This window comes from Endocarpon pusillum, assembly GCF_000464535.1.
Source record: "Endocarpon pusillum Z07020 unplaced genomic scaffold scaffold2749, whole genome shotgun sequence".
In the NCBI taxonomy this organism is placed as follows: domain Eukaryota; kingdom Fungi; phylum Ascomycota; class Eurotiomycetes; order Verrucariales; family Verrucariaceae; genus Endocarpon; species Endocarpon pusillum.
In genome coordinates this window covers 224,150-238,743 of record NW_006916232.1, presented here as the reverse complement: position 1 = coordinate 238,743, position 14,594 = coordinate 224,150, and the positions used below count along the sequence as shown (strand labels likewise).

General features: G+C 49.8%; 6 protein-coding genes across 6 annotated transcripts; 2 read left to right on the top strand and 4 right to left on the bottom strand.

The window, feature by feature from the left end:
- Positions 1–712: 712 nt before the first annotated feature.
- Positions 713–2,515, top strand: EPUS_02156 (uncharacterized protein; the record flags this gene model as incomplete). The annotated part of the gene is made up of 1 exon (XM_007803923.1): positions 713–2,515. The coding sequence occupies one exon, from the start codon at positions 713–715 to the stop codon at positions 2,513–2,515; it is 1,803 nt and encodes a 600-aa protein (XP_007802114.1).
- A 1,300-nt stretch (positions 2,516–3,815) lies between these two features.
- EPUS_02155 (uncharacterized protein) lies at positions 3,816–4,550 on the bottom strand (the record flags this gene model as incomplete). Its single annotated transcript, XM_007803922.1, has 1 exon — positions 3,816–4,550. The coding sequence occupies one exon, from the start codon at positions 4,548–4,550 to the stop codon at positions 3,816–3,818; it is 735 nt and encodes a 244-aa protein (XP_007802113.1).
- A 477-nt stretch (positions 4,551–5,027) lies between these two features.
- EPUS_02154 (uncharacterized protein) lies at positions 5,028–5,888 on the bottom strand (the record flags this gene model as incomplete). Its single annotated transcript, XM_007803921.1, has 4 exons — positions 5,028–5,249; positions 5,302–5,449; positions 5,523–5,661; positions 5,711–5,888. The coding sequence occupies 4 exons, from the start codon at positions 5,886–5,888 to the stop codon at positions 5,028–5,030; spliced, it is 687 nt and encodes a 228-aa protein (XP_007802112.1).
- Positions 5,889–6,405: 517 nt separating this feature from the next.
- Positions 6,406–9,914, bottom strand: EPUS_02153 (uncharacterized protein; the record flags this gene model as incomplete). The annotated part of the gene is made up of 4 exons (XM_007803920.1): positions 6,406–6,414; positions 6,469–6,555; positions 6,672–9,699; positions 9,754–9,914. 4 exons carry the CDS (start codon positions 9,912–9,914, stop codon positions 6,406–6,408), a joined length of 3,285 nt encoding a protein of 1,094 aa, XP_007802111.1.
- A 587-nt stretch (positions 9,915–10,501) lies between these two features.
- Positions 10,502–11,623, bottom strand: EPUS_02152 (uncharacterized protein; the record flags this gene model as incomplete). The annotated part of the gene is made up of 2 exons (XM_007803919.1): positions 10,502–11,542; positions 11,597–11,623. 2 exons carry the CDS (start codon positions 11,621–11,623, stop codon positions 10,502–10,504), a joined length of 1,068 nt encoding a protein of 355 aa, XP_007802110.1.
- A 544-nt stretch (positions 11,624–12,167) lies between these two features.
- On the top strand, positions 12,168–13,343 carry EPUS_02151 (uncharacterized protein; the record flags this gene model as incomplete). Its single annotated transcript, XM_007803918.1, has 2 exons — positions 12,168–12,498; positions 12,598–13,343. The coding sequence occupies 2 exons, from the start codon at positions 12,168–12,170 to the stop codon at positions 13,341–13,343; spliced, it is 1,077 nt and encodes a 358-aa protein (XP_007802109.1).
- Between the last annotated feature and the right edge of the window lie 1,251 nt (positions 13,344–14,594).

The window sequence follows — 14,594 nt, the reverse complement described above, 5'->3', positions numbered from 1 at the left end:
TTGGCTGATATCTGGAGAAGAAGTGATAGGTTTGACACGACGCTCTCGGTCAATGCACCTCTGAAAATGATGGGAAACGACGGGCCGTCATGGGGCACGGAGGATTGCTGCTCTCTACTCATTTCCAGCATTTCGCTTCTCCTTCACTTAAAAGTTCATCAAAAGTATTGGCATCATTTGTATATTTAGAGCTAGAATATCCCCCATGAGGCCATGTACTCAAAAAACAGTATTTCCCTTTTGAAGAAGCAGTATCTAGACAGTCAGACGAGGGTATCGTCTCTTTAAAGCTCTACTTGCTATTTGGAGGGATCTGGGAGGGCCCTCTGCATTGTTGCCCTATGCTCTAGATTTCGCACGGTGTATGGTATAAGATAAAATACTCCGTATTTCGGACTGGTATGTATCGTAACTGATGTATTGTACGTGATATGGATTACCTAATCCAACCCTTCGTATTTTCCATGTCAAATGTTCCAGCACTCTGAAAATCACTCTTTCAGATCTGGGCTGCATCAACTAATCTGCATTTCACGTGCATATTTTTGGGGGGCAGAAGATCTCGTCCGTATTGACGTCATGCGTAACGCGATCCCATCACACCCCTATAACCGTTTCCTCTAATACCCCTAACATAAACACGCAATCCGAGCGATTGCGCTCTTGTTCAGCGCAGTTACGAATTTGGGGCAATTCGTACTCCCTGACCGTAATGAGACTATGCGAACTTCTGCATCGGTGTCGAAACCTCCAAGTCAGCCAGAAGCTCGATTTCTTGCACAGCGAGCGCCACCAGCTCAACTCCAATCTTCTCCAACGAGAGCCTTTGAATTTCAAACACTATCTCCACCGCGCCGCTATCCACTACGGGTTGGGCTATTCTGATCTTGCAGCTGGAGACGCGTACAAAGCGCTGACCTTGCTGGAGACATACTTTGACCCGGACTTCTCGGACTTCCATCCTGAGTTGCGAGATGGTGCTGGTGAGGTCGTCTCTTGGCCCAGGGATGATCAAGCTATCAATGATGCGAGGGCAGAGCTGGCGGAATGCTTCAGGTGTCTTGTGCTAGCACTCATTGATCTGAGGTGTTTGCGGGATGCGTATAGTTATCTCTTGCAGCTGGAGAAGCTGGTTGAGGAAGGGCACGTCCTTGCGAACCACGAGTGCCAGGAGTTGCGGGACTTGATATCGCGTGCTAACTATTCCAGAAGCATGAAGACACAGATGAATGGTCAAAGTTCAGAGAAAAAGATTGAACTTGCTCGGCTAAGAAATTCTGGCTTTGCTAGAAGGGAAATTTACAAATGGAACAATCACGAACCGGAAAGGTCTTCGTTAGCCACTCGCAACGCACTGAATAAGATGTTGGATCCTATTGCTCCGCATCTCGAAATACGAAATGTGGAATTGCCAGTACTTCAGAGCTCTGCTGCAACGGATTGCGTTCATTCTCAAAATAAAACGAACGGCTCACCGGCAAGATCTTCTCAGCAAGATAGATCAGCCAGATCCCTTCAATTAGGTGTATTTGCGAAGACAGATCTCCCAGCTTCGTCAGAAATCCTCCACGAACCCTCCGTGCTCACTGCGGTACGGCCGCTTGACGCTTCGCTCTGCCACAACTGCGGAGTGCCCATCCCGCAACCGTCATCTACAACTTCCGATTGCCTGGACGGGCCGGTGTGCTGCCCATCCTGTACCGATGCCGCAGTATTCTGCTCACTCGCGTGCCTCGACATAGCCCAAACAAAGTACCACAGCACAGCCTGCGGCAACGACTTCATCGATCCTTTAGGCCGCGACGAAACCTCCACCAACCCAAGCGAAGATCTATATTTCCTCCTCCTAGCCCGCGCCTTCTCAATGTCTCACAGTCAAAACACGCACCCCCTAGAACTACCCGAAACAAAATATCTATGTGGTGTCTTCACCACACCCTCACCATCCGAATGCTCCACCTCCAGCCCCTCTGCTGAACGAACCCTTCCCTTCACATTCCACCACAACATCGTCCTCCCCTTCCGTCTTTTGTCCATTCTCTCAGAATCCCACCCTGAATTCTCACCCTTCTCCCCGGTACGCTTAGAATGGTACGACACCTGGGTCTCGCAAACCCTCTACGCGAAATTCCGCGGCGTCGCCAGTGCCAGACAGTCGACGTGGGATGGCAAACCGGAGGTCGCGGCTGTGCATCCGTTCTGGTGTTTGGCGAATCATAGCTGCAGCCCAAATGTGGAGTGGGGATGGGATGCGGGCAGGGAGAGGGTGTTTAGGGTCAGGGCGAGGCCGGTACCGTGGGGCAAGGGGCAAGATGTTGCCGAGGATGGGAACGGGGAAGATGGAAATGATGTGAAAGGGACCTGGCATGGTGTTCGGGCCGGAGAGGAGATCCTGACGCATTATTGCGATATTGATCTGCCTGTCAAGGAGAGGAGGGAGTACATGCTCGGCTCGCTTGGCGGGGAATGCATCTGTGAGAGGTGTGTGTGGGAGGCTGAGCAGGAACACTGTTAGAAGAGACAACACCTTGGAGCAGGAAAAAGACCAGTCGAGGCCACTCTTCTATATCTAGACTGTACCACAATCGTCCGGGGATCCGGGTAGCCCTATCGTGATTGGGATCCCGCCGAATCCAAACTCTGTGATAACGTCCTTTTCTTCTCAATCAGGAGATCGAGGTCCTATCACCGAGGCTAAGAAGCACAAGTCGACTGTAAGGTTGGGGATTCTGTGGAGTCTGTGCGAAACAGCTGTGGATGCTGCGGCGAATTCTGCGCCGAAATAGCTGTGTATTCTGTTGGATTTTATGTAAAATTACAAGTTAATACATGTAATTTTGGCCCAAATTGGTATAGCTCGCTTATTTTGTGAGGCCGGATGACAAGCTGTGCGTAATTTTGATTCCTGACCTCAGACGTGCTGGCGCACATTGACTTAGTCATCGTCCAAGCCACATAGCACGGCTGGGGGACTGAGGTAAAGTGTGAGCCCATCAGATCACTGGCTTTGCTGATGAGCCTTTCATCGTCTCGAGGTTTTCGGGGGCAGGGACGTGGCTGTTGGTTTTCAACATCGGATAACCCCAATCTGGTCTTTTTATTGTTCGCCAGACTGGGTCTCGCGTTCATTGCTTGTGTTGTCTTTGTTGGGGTGACGTGACGTGGTGTGTCACGTTTCGCAGCCATTTTATAAGATGGCGTCGTCCGCCATGCGTCTTCCACACTCAGACTCTGTGCTGGCAATGACGTTGCAGCGTTGTTAGATGGTGGTGTTGTCTGTCTTGCATCTGCCATCCTCAGACTTTGTGCTGGCAATGACCTTACAGCCTTAACAGGTAGTGGTATTGTCCGGTTGGCATTTACCGCCCTTAGACCCTGTGCTGGCAATAGTTTTGTAGCCTTGCTGACCTTGCTGACCGTAGCATCAAGCCCTCGCCTCTTTTTGGGATATTTCTGCGCTTCCTGTTGTCTGGGCACTGGTTCATGCAAAGGATTTGTGCTCTCCGCTTCTGATGAATGCCTGGTCACTGGTGAGGATCTACTGAGCGTCAATTGATATTCATGCATATTCTGGCTTGAAAGGACCTGCAGACCTTGGTAAGTTCTCTCCATCATCGAGCATAGGTTCTTGGTCTCTGCTCTCAGTTGATCTATTTTCGGACATGTCACATTCTTCACGAAGACTTGTTGGCTCCTTTGGCGTTTGTGCGGACGTTGCAGCAGCGTTGCTAGTTCTTCCGGTGGTGAAAATGTCCTGAGTCCATGACGAAACTAGATTTTCCGGGATTTTTCAAATTCAATGTGGGATTCTGTAATTAATTGAACGACCAGCTCACCTCCGGGTGAAGAAATGGGTGGTAGATCATCACCTGTAGAGGGGAGCTCTTCGTCAAGCCGCCATGGAAGGCATCGAACCTCAGCTTCGCGTGCCTCGTAGATGTGCTTAAGGTTGCCCCAATGTTATTCAATATTCCAGCATTACGCAAAACCATGGTTTTCCAGATAGAGTTGTTGACCAATGCGCAAATCTCCCGTAGTACAAATCTACTGCCGTGGTCGAAAGCCGCATGCCATCTGTCGTGTTGGCCAAAGTGATGCAGGTGGTCAAGGTAATCTGCCAGCATCAAGCAGTTTAGCTCGGCCCTGGTCCTCATGACATAGTCAAGCAGGCAAACTTCCAATACCAACAGCTTCAGATTGCGAAGATGCGGATGAGATAGGATGAGTTGCTGTAGTGTCATCTCATGAGGCGGTGAGTGTTCGGCCACAAGCCGTGGATTTCCGGGAATAATAAGCCTTCTCATCCTCTTCACATTAGCGGCAACAATCCTTGTAAGGAAGTGACTAGATAGCGCCGTGAAACCTGTGTACCGAGGTAGTCTATGAGCTCCTTCTCTTCTCCCGAACAACACAAAGTTGTTCCTGCCAAAGATCACATTCAAACTGTGCTCGGAATTTATCCGGTCCGTTAAAACCAGACCGAGGTTTCCAGGAACAGCGGCCCAATCGTGCCAGCCATCAAAGCGCAAAGCATCTGATCTTTTTTCCATGGGGAAAATAATTGTTTTGTAATATAAATCGAGGTAGCGAAGTGAAGAAGCGAAAACGAGAACCTCGTCATTCATGCCTTGGTCACGATATCTGAGACAGTCTTCCACGAAGCGGAATCACTCGAAGAGTGTGCACTGACTCCCAACTCTTCGCCTTGGCCAGCCAGCCTTTTACGACTCCACGACGTTTGGTCAGTATGACCAAGATCTTTGTCACCGTCATCGAGAGGGTCGTCCGACTCATCATCCCAGATGTCGCCATTTGCTGGTCGTACTTGAATATGGAAGGACCGGGCGTAGAGCTGCCGATTTCGCGAACATTGTACGCTTATACTTGTTGCCAACGTCCTAAGTGGACGCATACGAATCGTAACTTTGTGTCTTGTCCCACATCGGCCTCGCGACCTCTTGGGTGCTCTGATGCGTTGTGATATATAAACTCCACTCAAACAGAATGCTCCCAGGTGGCAGATTCGGCTAGTTCAGCGGCAACTTCTTCTCAAGCCGTAGTTCTATGATCTGAGGTTCCAGCAAAGGTGGAAGCTCGAGAATTTTCTTCCCGTCAAAAAGGTCATGTATCCTCCTACGGATAGAGAAAGCGGAAACCACGGTAGACAGGATTTCAAACCGAATAGCTTCGATAGCTTCAGGGGTAAGAGTGGCGAAGCCATCTTCACCCTTTACGTTGTCGGAAAAGTGCTGATTCAACTTGTTAGCACCAGCCTGTAGTCTAAAGAACCATATATCTTACCTTCTTGTAATAGTCCCGGTCGCAAAGTGGCCAGAAACCCAGGACATAAATCATTCCGCCAATGTCTTCGTACCGGTTCTGAAGCCTGGTGGCCGAGATATATATAGTAAACTTTTCGTTGTAGACACACGCTAGCTTTTGAGGTCGCCTTCTTTGGATTGCATGTTTTGTGACCTTCGTCAGGTGCGACCACGTTCCATTCCACCCGGAGCAGAGCTCACTCAACAGCTACTGCCTCCGTTGCCTCCAATCTTCGCGCGAGTTGCCCCTCCTGAGCAGTGTTTCGAAGCACGAAAAATTCATCACGTTTCGCGTACTCTTGCTGAAGAGTGTTGTAGCTGGTGACCACAATATCGTAATCTGACAGAGCGGGTTCGGAGATGTGTTGCTTCTTTCCAGGTTCACGAACCTGCCATCGCCTTGATAGAAGATCGTTTTGAAGGTGTTTGCGTCAACCCAGTCACCAATAGCCTTGAACCACTGAGCAGAGATGGCAGCGGGCGCGATGATAATGTGCGGCCCACTTGCACCTTTGGATTGATGGTGGCAAGAAATGAGATTGTCTGAACCGTCTTACCAAGGCCCATCTCAGGAGCAAGGCAGCAGCCATTCTTCTGGCTCATGAACAAAGTATATGTATATATATATACATATCATATTACGTATGAACATTCTCTGAGAAAGGGGAAGCAGGAGGTGTGATAGTCTAGAAGGACACAAAATAATGACACGACTATAAGTAGCAGGTGGTGCATTCATTGCAGGGCGAATTCATTGAGGAGCCAGGCAAAAGACCTGGTACGCTCCTGTTAGGACTATATTTTGGAAAGTCTCCTTGCCTTAGGTACCTGAAAAGCTCTCATCACAGATGTGTATAATCGAGGGAATAGGAAGATTGCTCACTCTTGACGCTAAGGTGCTAGAATAGCGAGTACATATGATGCATTGCCACTATTTAGCAGGTGAGTCAAGTCACGAGTTGACTGCCTGTGCAACATGCGCTCCTGCCTACCGACAAAATGGAACAGAGCACGAAATGATGTATGAGCTACTCGTTCGGCTTTTCCTGCCGCTCGTACCAAGCAATAACGCCAGGGCCCAGCGTCACATCACCTAGCCACAGGTGATCAGCATTGATTACAGGAGAAGGCCAGCCGGGGCACTTACCGAACATTGGTCATCGACCATGATAGCACCCTGACCGTCCCCTCCTTGAGCGTGTAAATGAGCAGCTAGTCTCGCGAGCATACCTCTCTATGAAACACATTTCTGTCAGCGCCGAAAATGATGGTAGTATAGACAGATCATCGCAATGAACGGCTGGCCAGAAGCCAGGCGGTGATGAACAAGTCGTCTTCATCATCACTTACCGTGATGAAGGCATCTCCAAGACCATCCCGTCGTAAAATATCGTTTTGACTCATAATTTCATTGCTTTTATGCATAGCCTTTTTGCTGGTCAGGCCACTAGGAGAGGCATCCCTAGGAACGTCTGCAAGTGGAGATCGTCTCCTCCTAGGCCATCCATCTCTTAAACTCGAGTGCATAGGAACCGCACCGGGAGGATTTGCTATATCAATTCCGTTCCTTGCATCTTCTTGCAATCTCACATCGGGACTAAACAATTTGATCGTACTATCAATGCCACTAGCCGCTATCATCGGCTCGTAAGGATGTCCTGTGACGACGTTGACCACCTCTCCGTCCCCTTCGAGTATATTGACAAGCTGTGTGCTCTTACGATCCCATATGAAGATGTGACCGGAGTCTGAGCCACTGACCACGTACTCATCATTGAGGCCGTAAAAGTTGACGTCTTTGACCGTCTTGACATTGCAATGTCCTTTATAAACGCGGGTGTGTGAGCTGTAGGGCTTGTTGCATTCGACTTTTGCGCGCTCCTTGGATCCTCCGAACCCGATTGCGCGACGATAAAGTGGATGAGTAGGACCTTCATCCTCCCCATCGCTGTCTTCACGCTCAGAAGAAGAGCTATCTCCGAGGTCGTCTTCATCTTCCTCATTGCTAGTCTCGTCTTCCTCTCTAGCTCCACCTGCTGCGTCGCTAGATTCCATCATATCGTGATGGGTAGACTCGGCACTTGTGTGCACAGTCGACTCAGGTGATTCAGATGCTGACAGTGTGTTGCCGCTAGACTGCAAAGCCTCCATGAAAATCGTGTCCATCGTAGTATCTGAGCCTTCAACAGCGTTAATTGCCTCAACAGACTCGTCCTCTGCCTCGATGTGTTCACGTCGGTCCGCTGGTACATCCTCGGAAACAGAGACACGCAAACCTCCAAACGCTCGCTTGACAAAATCGTATGTAACACGCTCACCCGCTTCCATCAACAAGCTTCGTCCAACCTTGACGCCCCAAAATCTATACGCAGCACCCAGATCTAGTATCTGTCTTGAACTTGCTGGTTCTGATGGTTGAGGGTTGGCTTCGGTACTCCTGCTCGACAATGTGAAGTCCTTAAATGCCCTAGGAAAAGCAGTGACGGCCGCCACCTGGCTTCCAAAAATAGTTCTTGATTCTTCAGTCTCAAACCTGTTTGCGTCAACATTTAGTATAGGTTTTTCGTCTTGTGCCAAGCTCAACAGGTATGGTATCAATTTGCTTTCAATAGCTTCAGGACCATCATTGGGTGCCAGAGGAAATCTCTGACTGTCTCTAAACTGGTCCGGCTGCTTGCGAAAAGCCTCCAAAACAGCATCCTGACCAGCAGTCAACCAAAGCAGGATAGCTTTCAAGAAATCATAGCAGAAGCGCTGATTGTCGTCAATCCCTATGCCTTCTCGTTGGGCCGGTTCTATTGAGGCGAACAGATTCATCCTCGGATCCGGGGTTGGACTCAATGTCTGAAGGCGGCCACCCATAGCTGCAGCAAGACAACCAGATGCTTGGACAAAACGCCGGGTGGCTTGGCGATTCCGGCGTAGTGTATCTTGCAACATGACATCCTCCGGAGATGGGTTGATAGGATAAGACCAACCCCTGATGACCTCATCAATTTGGGGTAAAAGTGCAGCTGCTTGGCCAAGGACGGTGGTAAATGCTGCTGTATAAGGTGTAAGCTCAGCAGAGCCCTCCACAGCGGCTGCATCTTCAATGCTAGCCTCGAAGTGAAATATAGATTTGCGAAGTTGAACAAGAGATCTAGCAATACGCTGACTCAGTTTTTGCGCCTCACTTAGAAGGGCGTCTGGAGCGCTGCCCAATATTGTAACATCCTCACCGTTCGTGTCTACCGGGACGGACTCAGTTTGACCATTCCCGTAGCGAACCCTCAAAGTGACATCGCCTTCACCGTTCTGAGCATCTGTTCCGGAACGCATCCTCGCCTTGGCGGGCTCACCCGGATTACTGGAGCTGGCCACTTTGGTCCGCTTTCTCTTTCGATCTTTCTGCTGTCGTGCCGCGGCATAATTTGCACGCAAAGTTCGCTCCTTCTTTACGGCCGCATCTCGTACATCTGGACTCTGTACTATGTCGAAACTATAGATATGATCACCAGACCAGCTTGCGATCAACTCATTCGGATTTGCATCACTGATCTTACAGGCTGTGATATGTCCGTTGTCATGCGTGCCCATGGCAATTTTGTCATTAGGAGCGAAGCGTCTCACACATCGAGTGGCTTGGTCCATCAAATCGTCATCCTGAGAACCTATTTCAAGCGATGAGCTTGTATTTCGTCCCCGTTCTGCTGCCAGGTCTCGTCCTAGCATCCTTCGATCGTGCAAGAAGCAGTGTGCGTGAGTACCACCTAATGCGATGTAATAAGGCTGACTGGCTGCTACCGAAATGGAGTTCAAGTCCAAGGACCACATTTTGTAGCTGATCAAAGGAGGAGGCACGTTGCCAGCATCATGGACACGGCCTTGTCTCAGGCTCCGGAACCCTTGTCCTCCTCTTGGTGGGGGGTAGGTAGAGCTTGGTTGCCGTAAATCCCACTGTCTGACCTCACCATCCTCAGAACATGTCAAGAATGTGTATGGAGAGGACTCGGTCTGGATCCTCTTGACTCTATCGGCATGGCTCCGGAACACTCTTGCGTTGGTATTTCCATCATTTAGGAACCGTGCATTGCTGAAGAAATTTTGAAACCTACGACTTCTTGTGCTGTCAAGCCCAGCATCTCTTGAAGAATTATCATACCTTCCACCATACTCGATGTCAAAGACCCTGACCTGGGCGTCTCCGGCACAAGTGATGACGGTCCGGTCGTTGGAATGCGGAGCAAATTTGACGCCAAAGATGTTGGCTTGATGACCTGTCGAGACACTTGTGCTCAGGGAGAAGGGTTTGGCAAGGGAATCGGGGTTGTAGGACCAAATGTTGAGATAAGTGTCGTCTGATCCGCTTGCAAGCAGCTGTCCAGAACGAGACCAGCTATTTGCAGTCAGTCAGTTGAGTCTCTAAGGGTGATATAGATGAATAGCTCACCTAAGAGCGTTGACACAGCCGGTATGACCGCCCAGCTCATTGATGATATCAAGGTCATCCACCCAGGCTCGATCCCCGTAGAAATCCTTAACCTTGGTCTGTCTTGGAGGATGATCACCAATACTTCTTAGAAGCAGGCGGTTATCTAGTGTCATCTTCATTGTGATGGCTTCAAGAAGCTCCAGGTAGCTTCTTTACATCGATGCTTGTCTTGCACAGGGTAAAAGGTAGAGCCGAGCAGCAAACTTAGATGTGAAGTAGGTGGTTGGGCCCCCGGACCAGCGGGGCTGTGGAAGCTACTGGTGATATCAGTCACAGCGGAGTATGGCAAAGTGCTATTGAGTGCATAACACTGCCGTATGGAGCAGTTCAAGTTCGAATAGCCTGAATTTGGACTTGTAAGTGATTATTGCACACGTTGGCCATAAAATTGACACCCCAACATATGACAAATGACGAACATTTAGAAAGTACCATAGTACGGAGTACTCTGTACTCCGTACTGTACTCCGTATCCCCTCATTGTTTCCCCTCACCTCCTTCACATGCTGAGTATCCAAAACATGTACTTATTGAAGGGAAGAAGCTTTTCTTTGACTATGGTCTGGGAAGGAATGATTACATTGGAAACAAGCTTGCGCGTGCAACTTAATTTCACAATATGTGGAAGCTTCGAATTTGAATATATGAACCCTAAATCGCTTGATCCATGATGACTATCGAACCAGCTCTTGACAGAATCCCTTAATCACTTTTCCTTGTGTAAGTGCTTTCGTACACTACCCAGCTTCTTCTTTAAACTTCCTGTCCTCCTCCGCAGAGTAGGCTCCTCGCCATCGCCCCACATGGCATCGTTGCCTACTGCGTTGCTCAAACTATCCCCTGCATATTTTGGTTTTGTCATCTCATACGCTTCGTTCCCTGTTGAACTTCTATGCCCTTTCAGATCACCACCATGTCCTTTCAGCGCCTTCTCAATCGAGTAGCTTGGCTCTCCCTTGCCCTTGATATCTGAATCAAGATATTGAACACCGGGCCAGCGCTTGTATGCGCCCCCTTCGGGATTGCCCGAAATCATCATGTTGTCCCCTTGCTCGTATTCGTAAACGTGGCCATTACGATCAGCTTCGCCAGGGGCATAAGCCGCTACGCCGTCAAGCGGTCGATGGCTTCGCACGCTATCAATGATTTTTTCCCTCGGCGTTGCTCTGAGGGTTTCTTGGTTGGAGTGGTCAAGCGCTTTAAGGGGGGAGGCTTTTTCTGAAATATTGCGAGCTGTCAGAGCGGCGTCGTATGGTCCTTCGTGGTGCCAAGGATAGCCTCCAACTATTGACAGTCTGTCTATCGTATCAGGGAGAACTCTATGCGACTTTCGGAGATGTGGTGAGCGATTAGCTGATGCTGCATCCTTCCTGATCTGGTCGAGGGGTCGAGATGAGTTGTCCCCCGGAAAGCGTGCTCCAAGGCTGTTTCCGCGTCTACGCGATGAACTATCTGAGGGCCACTCCTCGCTAAAGGCTTCGTGTCGATGGCTGGAATGAGGTCGGTGGTGCTTTGGTGACACCGACTGCGGCGGTGAAGGGTATGGATTACGTTCGCTTGTGCCAGAGACCTCGGCAGTGGATGTGTAAATGTTTTTGGACTGCCGGAAAGGGTTTTGGGAGAGACTGCTAGGCGACCGTGAAGAGGTAAGGTTTGACGTGGCGCTCTCGGGTCTCAAATGTGTGCCGGGTCCAGTCTCCTCGGAAGGTTGAGGCTCTGACAGTGGGTCGAGCAGGTACGACCTGGCCTATTTGTGTCGATGTTAGCGATCATAATTCGATAAGTGCGGAACACGGCTGACCCAATTCTTGCTCGTTTGACTCTCCATACTAATAAGGATGTAGAAGATACGACCTGTGATCTAAGTAATGACCGGCCTTAAATATCCCTCCGTTAGAGTAGCTGGCCAAGGAGACGAGATATATAAGGTAAACGAACGATGACAAAGATGAAATGTGTATAAGCGAAGCACAAAAGAAAGCTTCGACGAAACTTGAACAGTTGAACCAACCATCAAGCAGACGTCATATAGTCCTCGGGGATTGGAGGCAGGCTTTCTTCTTTTAACTGTCCGCGCAAGCCGCAAGCAACAGGCCGCAGGTTCGTTACCAATCAATGACTTGGGTCCTCATGTGACGCGCAAGATACGAGCTTCATCCTTGCCATCCAAGAGATAATTCACGGCTCGAAGTGGACAATCGTTCCCATATTTGGAGCTGCCGACAAGGTGCTGCGCCTTGGCAGGAACATGGGCCTGAAGATCTGCGAATATGTCAAACCCCAGACTAACCATACATAAAGAATTTCTATATCGTGGAGATTTGGAGACTGAAGACTGAGGACTGAAGAGCTGGTTCGATCTGGTCGGCTCAATGCCGCTCGTGGACTACTCTGATTCCAGTTCCAATCCTCCAAGCGATGAGGAAGCAAAGTCATCGTTGCAAGCCTCCGCAAGAAAGCGAAAGCACAAAGACAGTGATACCACGCAATACGAGTCCCTGAGGACCAAACGCAAGCACCCCTCCACCAACAATGCAAGCACCCGAACTACATCACCATCTCCATTGCCTCTACCTTCGACTGCACTCCCCACGCTCCCCTCAACCTTCCATTCGCTCTACGCAAGCTCCGTCCGCACAAGCACCCTCGACGACCCAACTCTTCATGCTGGCCGAACTCGGCAGACACCGCATATAGAAGGCAGTTGGCCCACCCACGTGTACCTTGAGTGTAGCTACCCTTCTCCTCAAACCTCCAGCTCCATTTCTGCGTGAAGAATCACATATGGCTGACGAATTCGAGGGTACCCCTCCACAACAGAACTTCAAACCCTATACCGCCTCATCAACTCTACAGGATCTGCTCCATCCGAATCCATTCACACCCTCCTCCATTCCCCGCTTGGCGCTCAAACACCCCTGCACATCTCCCTCTCGGTACCTCTCGCATTCCAAACGCATGAGAAGTCCTTATTCCTTGACTCCCTTGCGCAATCGATATCCACCTCGAATACTAAAGCCTTCACTGTCAGTATCCAGGACAGATTAGATTGGGTTCCTAATTTCGACAGTACAAGATGGTTCCTGGCCTTACGACTTGGCCAGCCAGAAGGCGATGAATTGAACAAATTGTTGAAGATGTGTAATGAGGTCGTAAAAGAGTTTAGACAGCCATTACTTTATGAGAGATCTGAATATGCCGTTCGTGAGCAGGGAGCAGGAGACTCGGAGCATGAATCACGAGGTGGAAACGGGCCTCGAGCTGGGTCGGGCAAGAAGCGAAGAGCATCGGTAGCAAAAGCAATAAGGGCAGCGACCGCCGCAGTGCCAGACAGGTCCGGCTGCTTTCACATTAGCATTGCCTGGACGTTGCAAGATCGTGGAGGGACTGGAAACGGCGGTAGCAGCGGTATGGGCCGCACCAACCTGGACAGAAAGGGTATGGAAATCACTTTCGATGTTGTCAAGGTCAAGCTCGGGAATGTGGTGCATGACATTCCACTTGCTCAATCAGCTGCGGCTGTTCGTACTCGAAATGCAATGAGGTAAGATTGATAGAGGCGTGTACTGGCCTATAATCCTGGGTTACAAGCTACGTTAGCTGACGTCCGTCACTGAACCCGGACCATTCAAGAGCCTCAACATAATGGATGAAGAGCGGAGGTTCACCATGCATGACTGATTAACCAACAGACAAGGCGCTACGGAGGATACAGTGAAGATTTAATCCATTTACGCAGTCAGAAGCGGTATCCTGCCACTGATTGTCTTGACTAGCAACGCTATCGTTGCTCGATGAAATCGGGATGGTAGATGTATCTCCGTTGTCAGTGAGAACGTATTGTTCCTGCTGTTGCCGCACTTGCGAGATCTGTCTATCCCGAGTCTGGCTATTTTCTTGGACGTTGCCTCCGCAAATGTTCTGATTGCTGCCCTGAAGGGCTCGCCTTTCAAGGCATACTGCCGACTTCGCACTTCGTTTCCCCTCCTATGCCGTAGTGATGGACCGAAGACGCATTTAACGTTGAGGGACTGGCACCTCGCGCAAGTCGCTCCAGATTGAACGGTTGACACCGAGAACAATTTATCAGATACATATTATCATACCCATATCAGCTTAAGTTGCTAGTCTTCTGCGACATTATATAGCTGTGATTCATAAGAAGAAAGTCAGTATATGCTGTAGAGCAGACTTGGATGACCTTCTGGGATGGCAGAGACTAATTTTGAAGTTCAAAATGTTTGATGTGGCGCCATCGCAGCAATAGTCCGCCGTAGTTTGACGAGCTTTGTCACCAACTGTATCGCTGCTGCCTTCCCAACCTCATAGCCCATCCCCTCAACTCCGTACTCTGATGTTACATCTAGATGGGAGCCGCATCCGACTGTCTGCTTCTTCTTGAATTGAAGTGCCACCACAACACGGCGGCCTCTGAGTCCCCCAAGGCGCAGGACCTCTGACCCAGCGTTCAGCTGCAAAGGAGGCAGCATCGCGGTCTCTGCTCTTTGATAGATCACTATGGTTCATTTCCTGAAACTGCCTCTTCACTGTAACATCTACCGAAAGCTTTCCGTTGTGGTTTTGGAGTGACTGCTCTCTGTTTGCTTCTCATGAGCCATCGAGGCTGAGCGAGCTCCCAGCTGGAAATGCTACCAGCAATCCTCTCCGTCGGCGGTATCAGGTAAGTTTTCATACCCACAGGGTGATCAATACTCCGATATCAAAACGGTGCCGAAGTATCTATCTCCAACCCAAGCTCCAGGCTGGCTCTCACCCCATCTGGGTAATAGCTAGTTCAG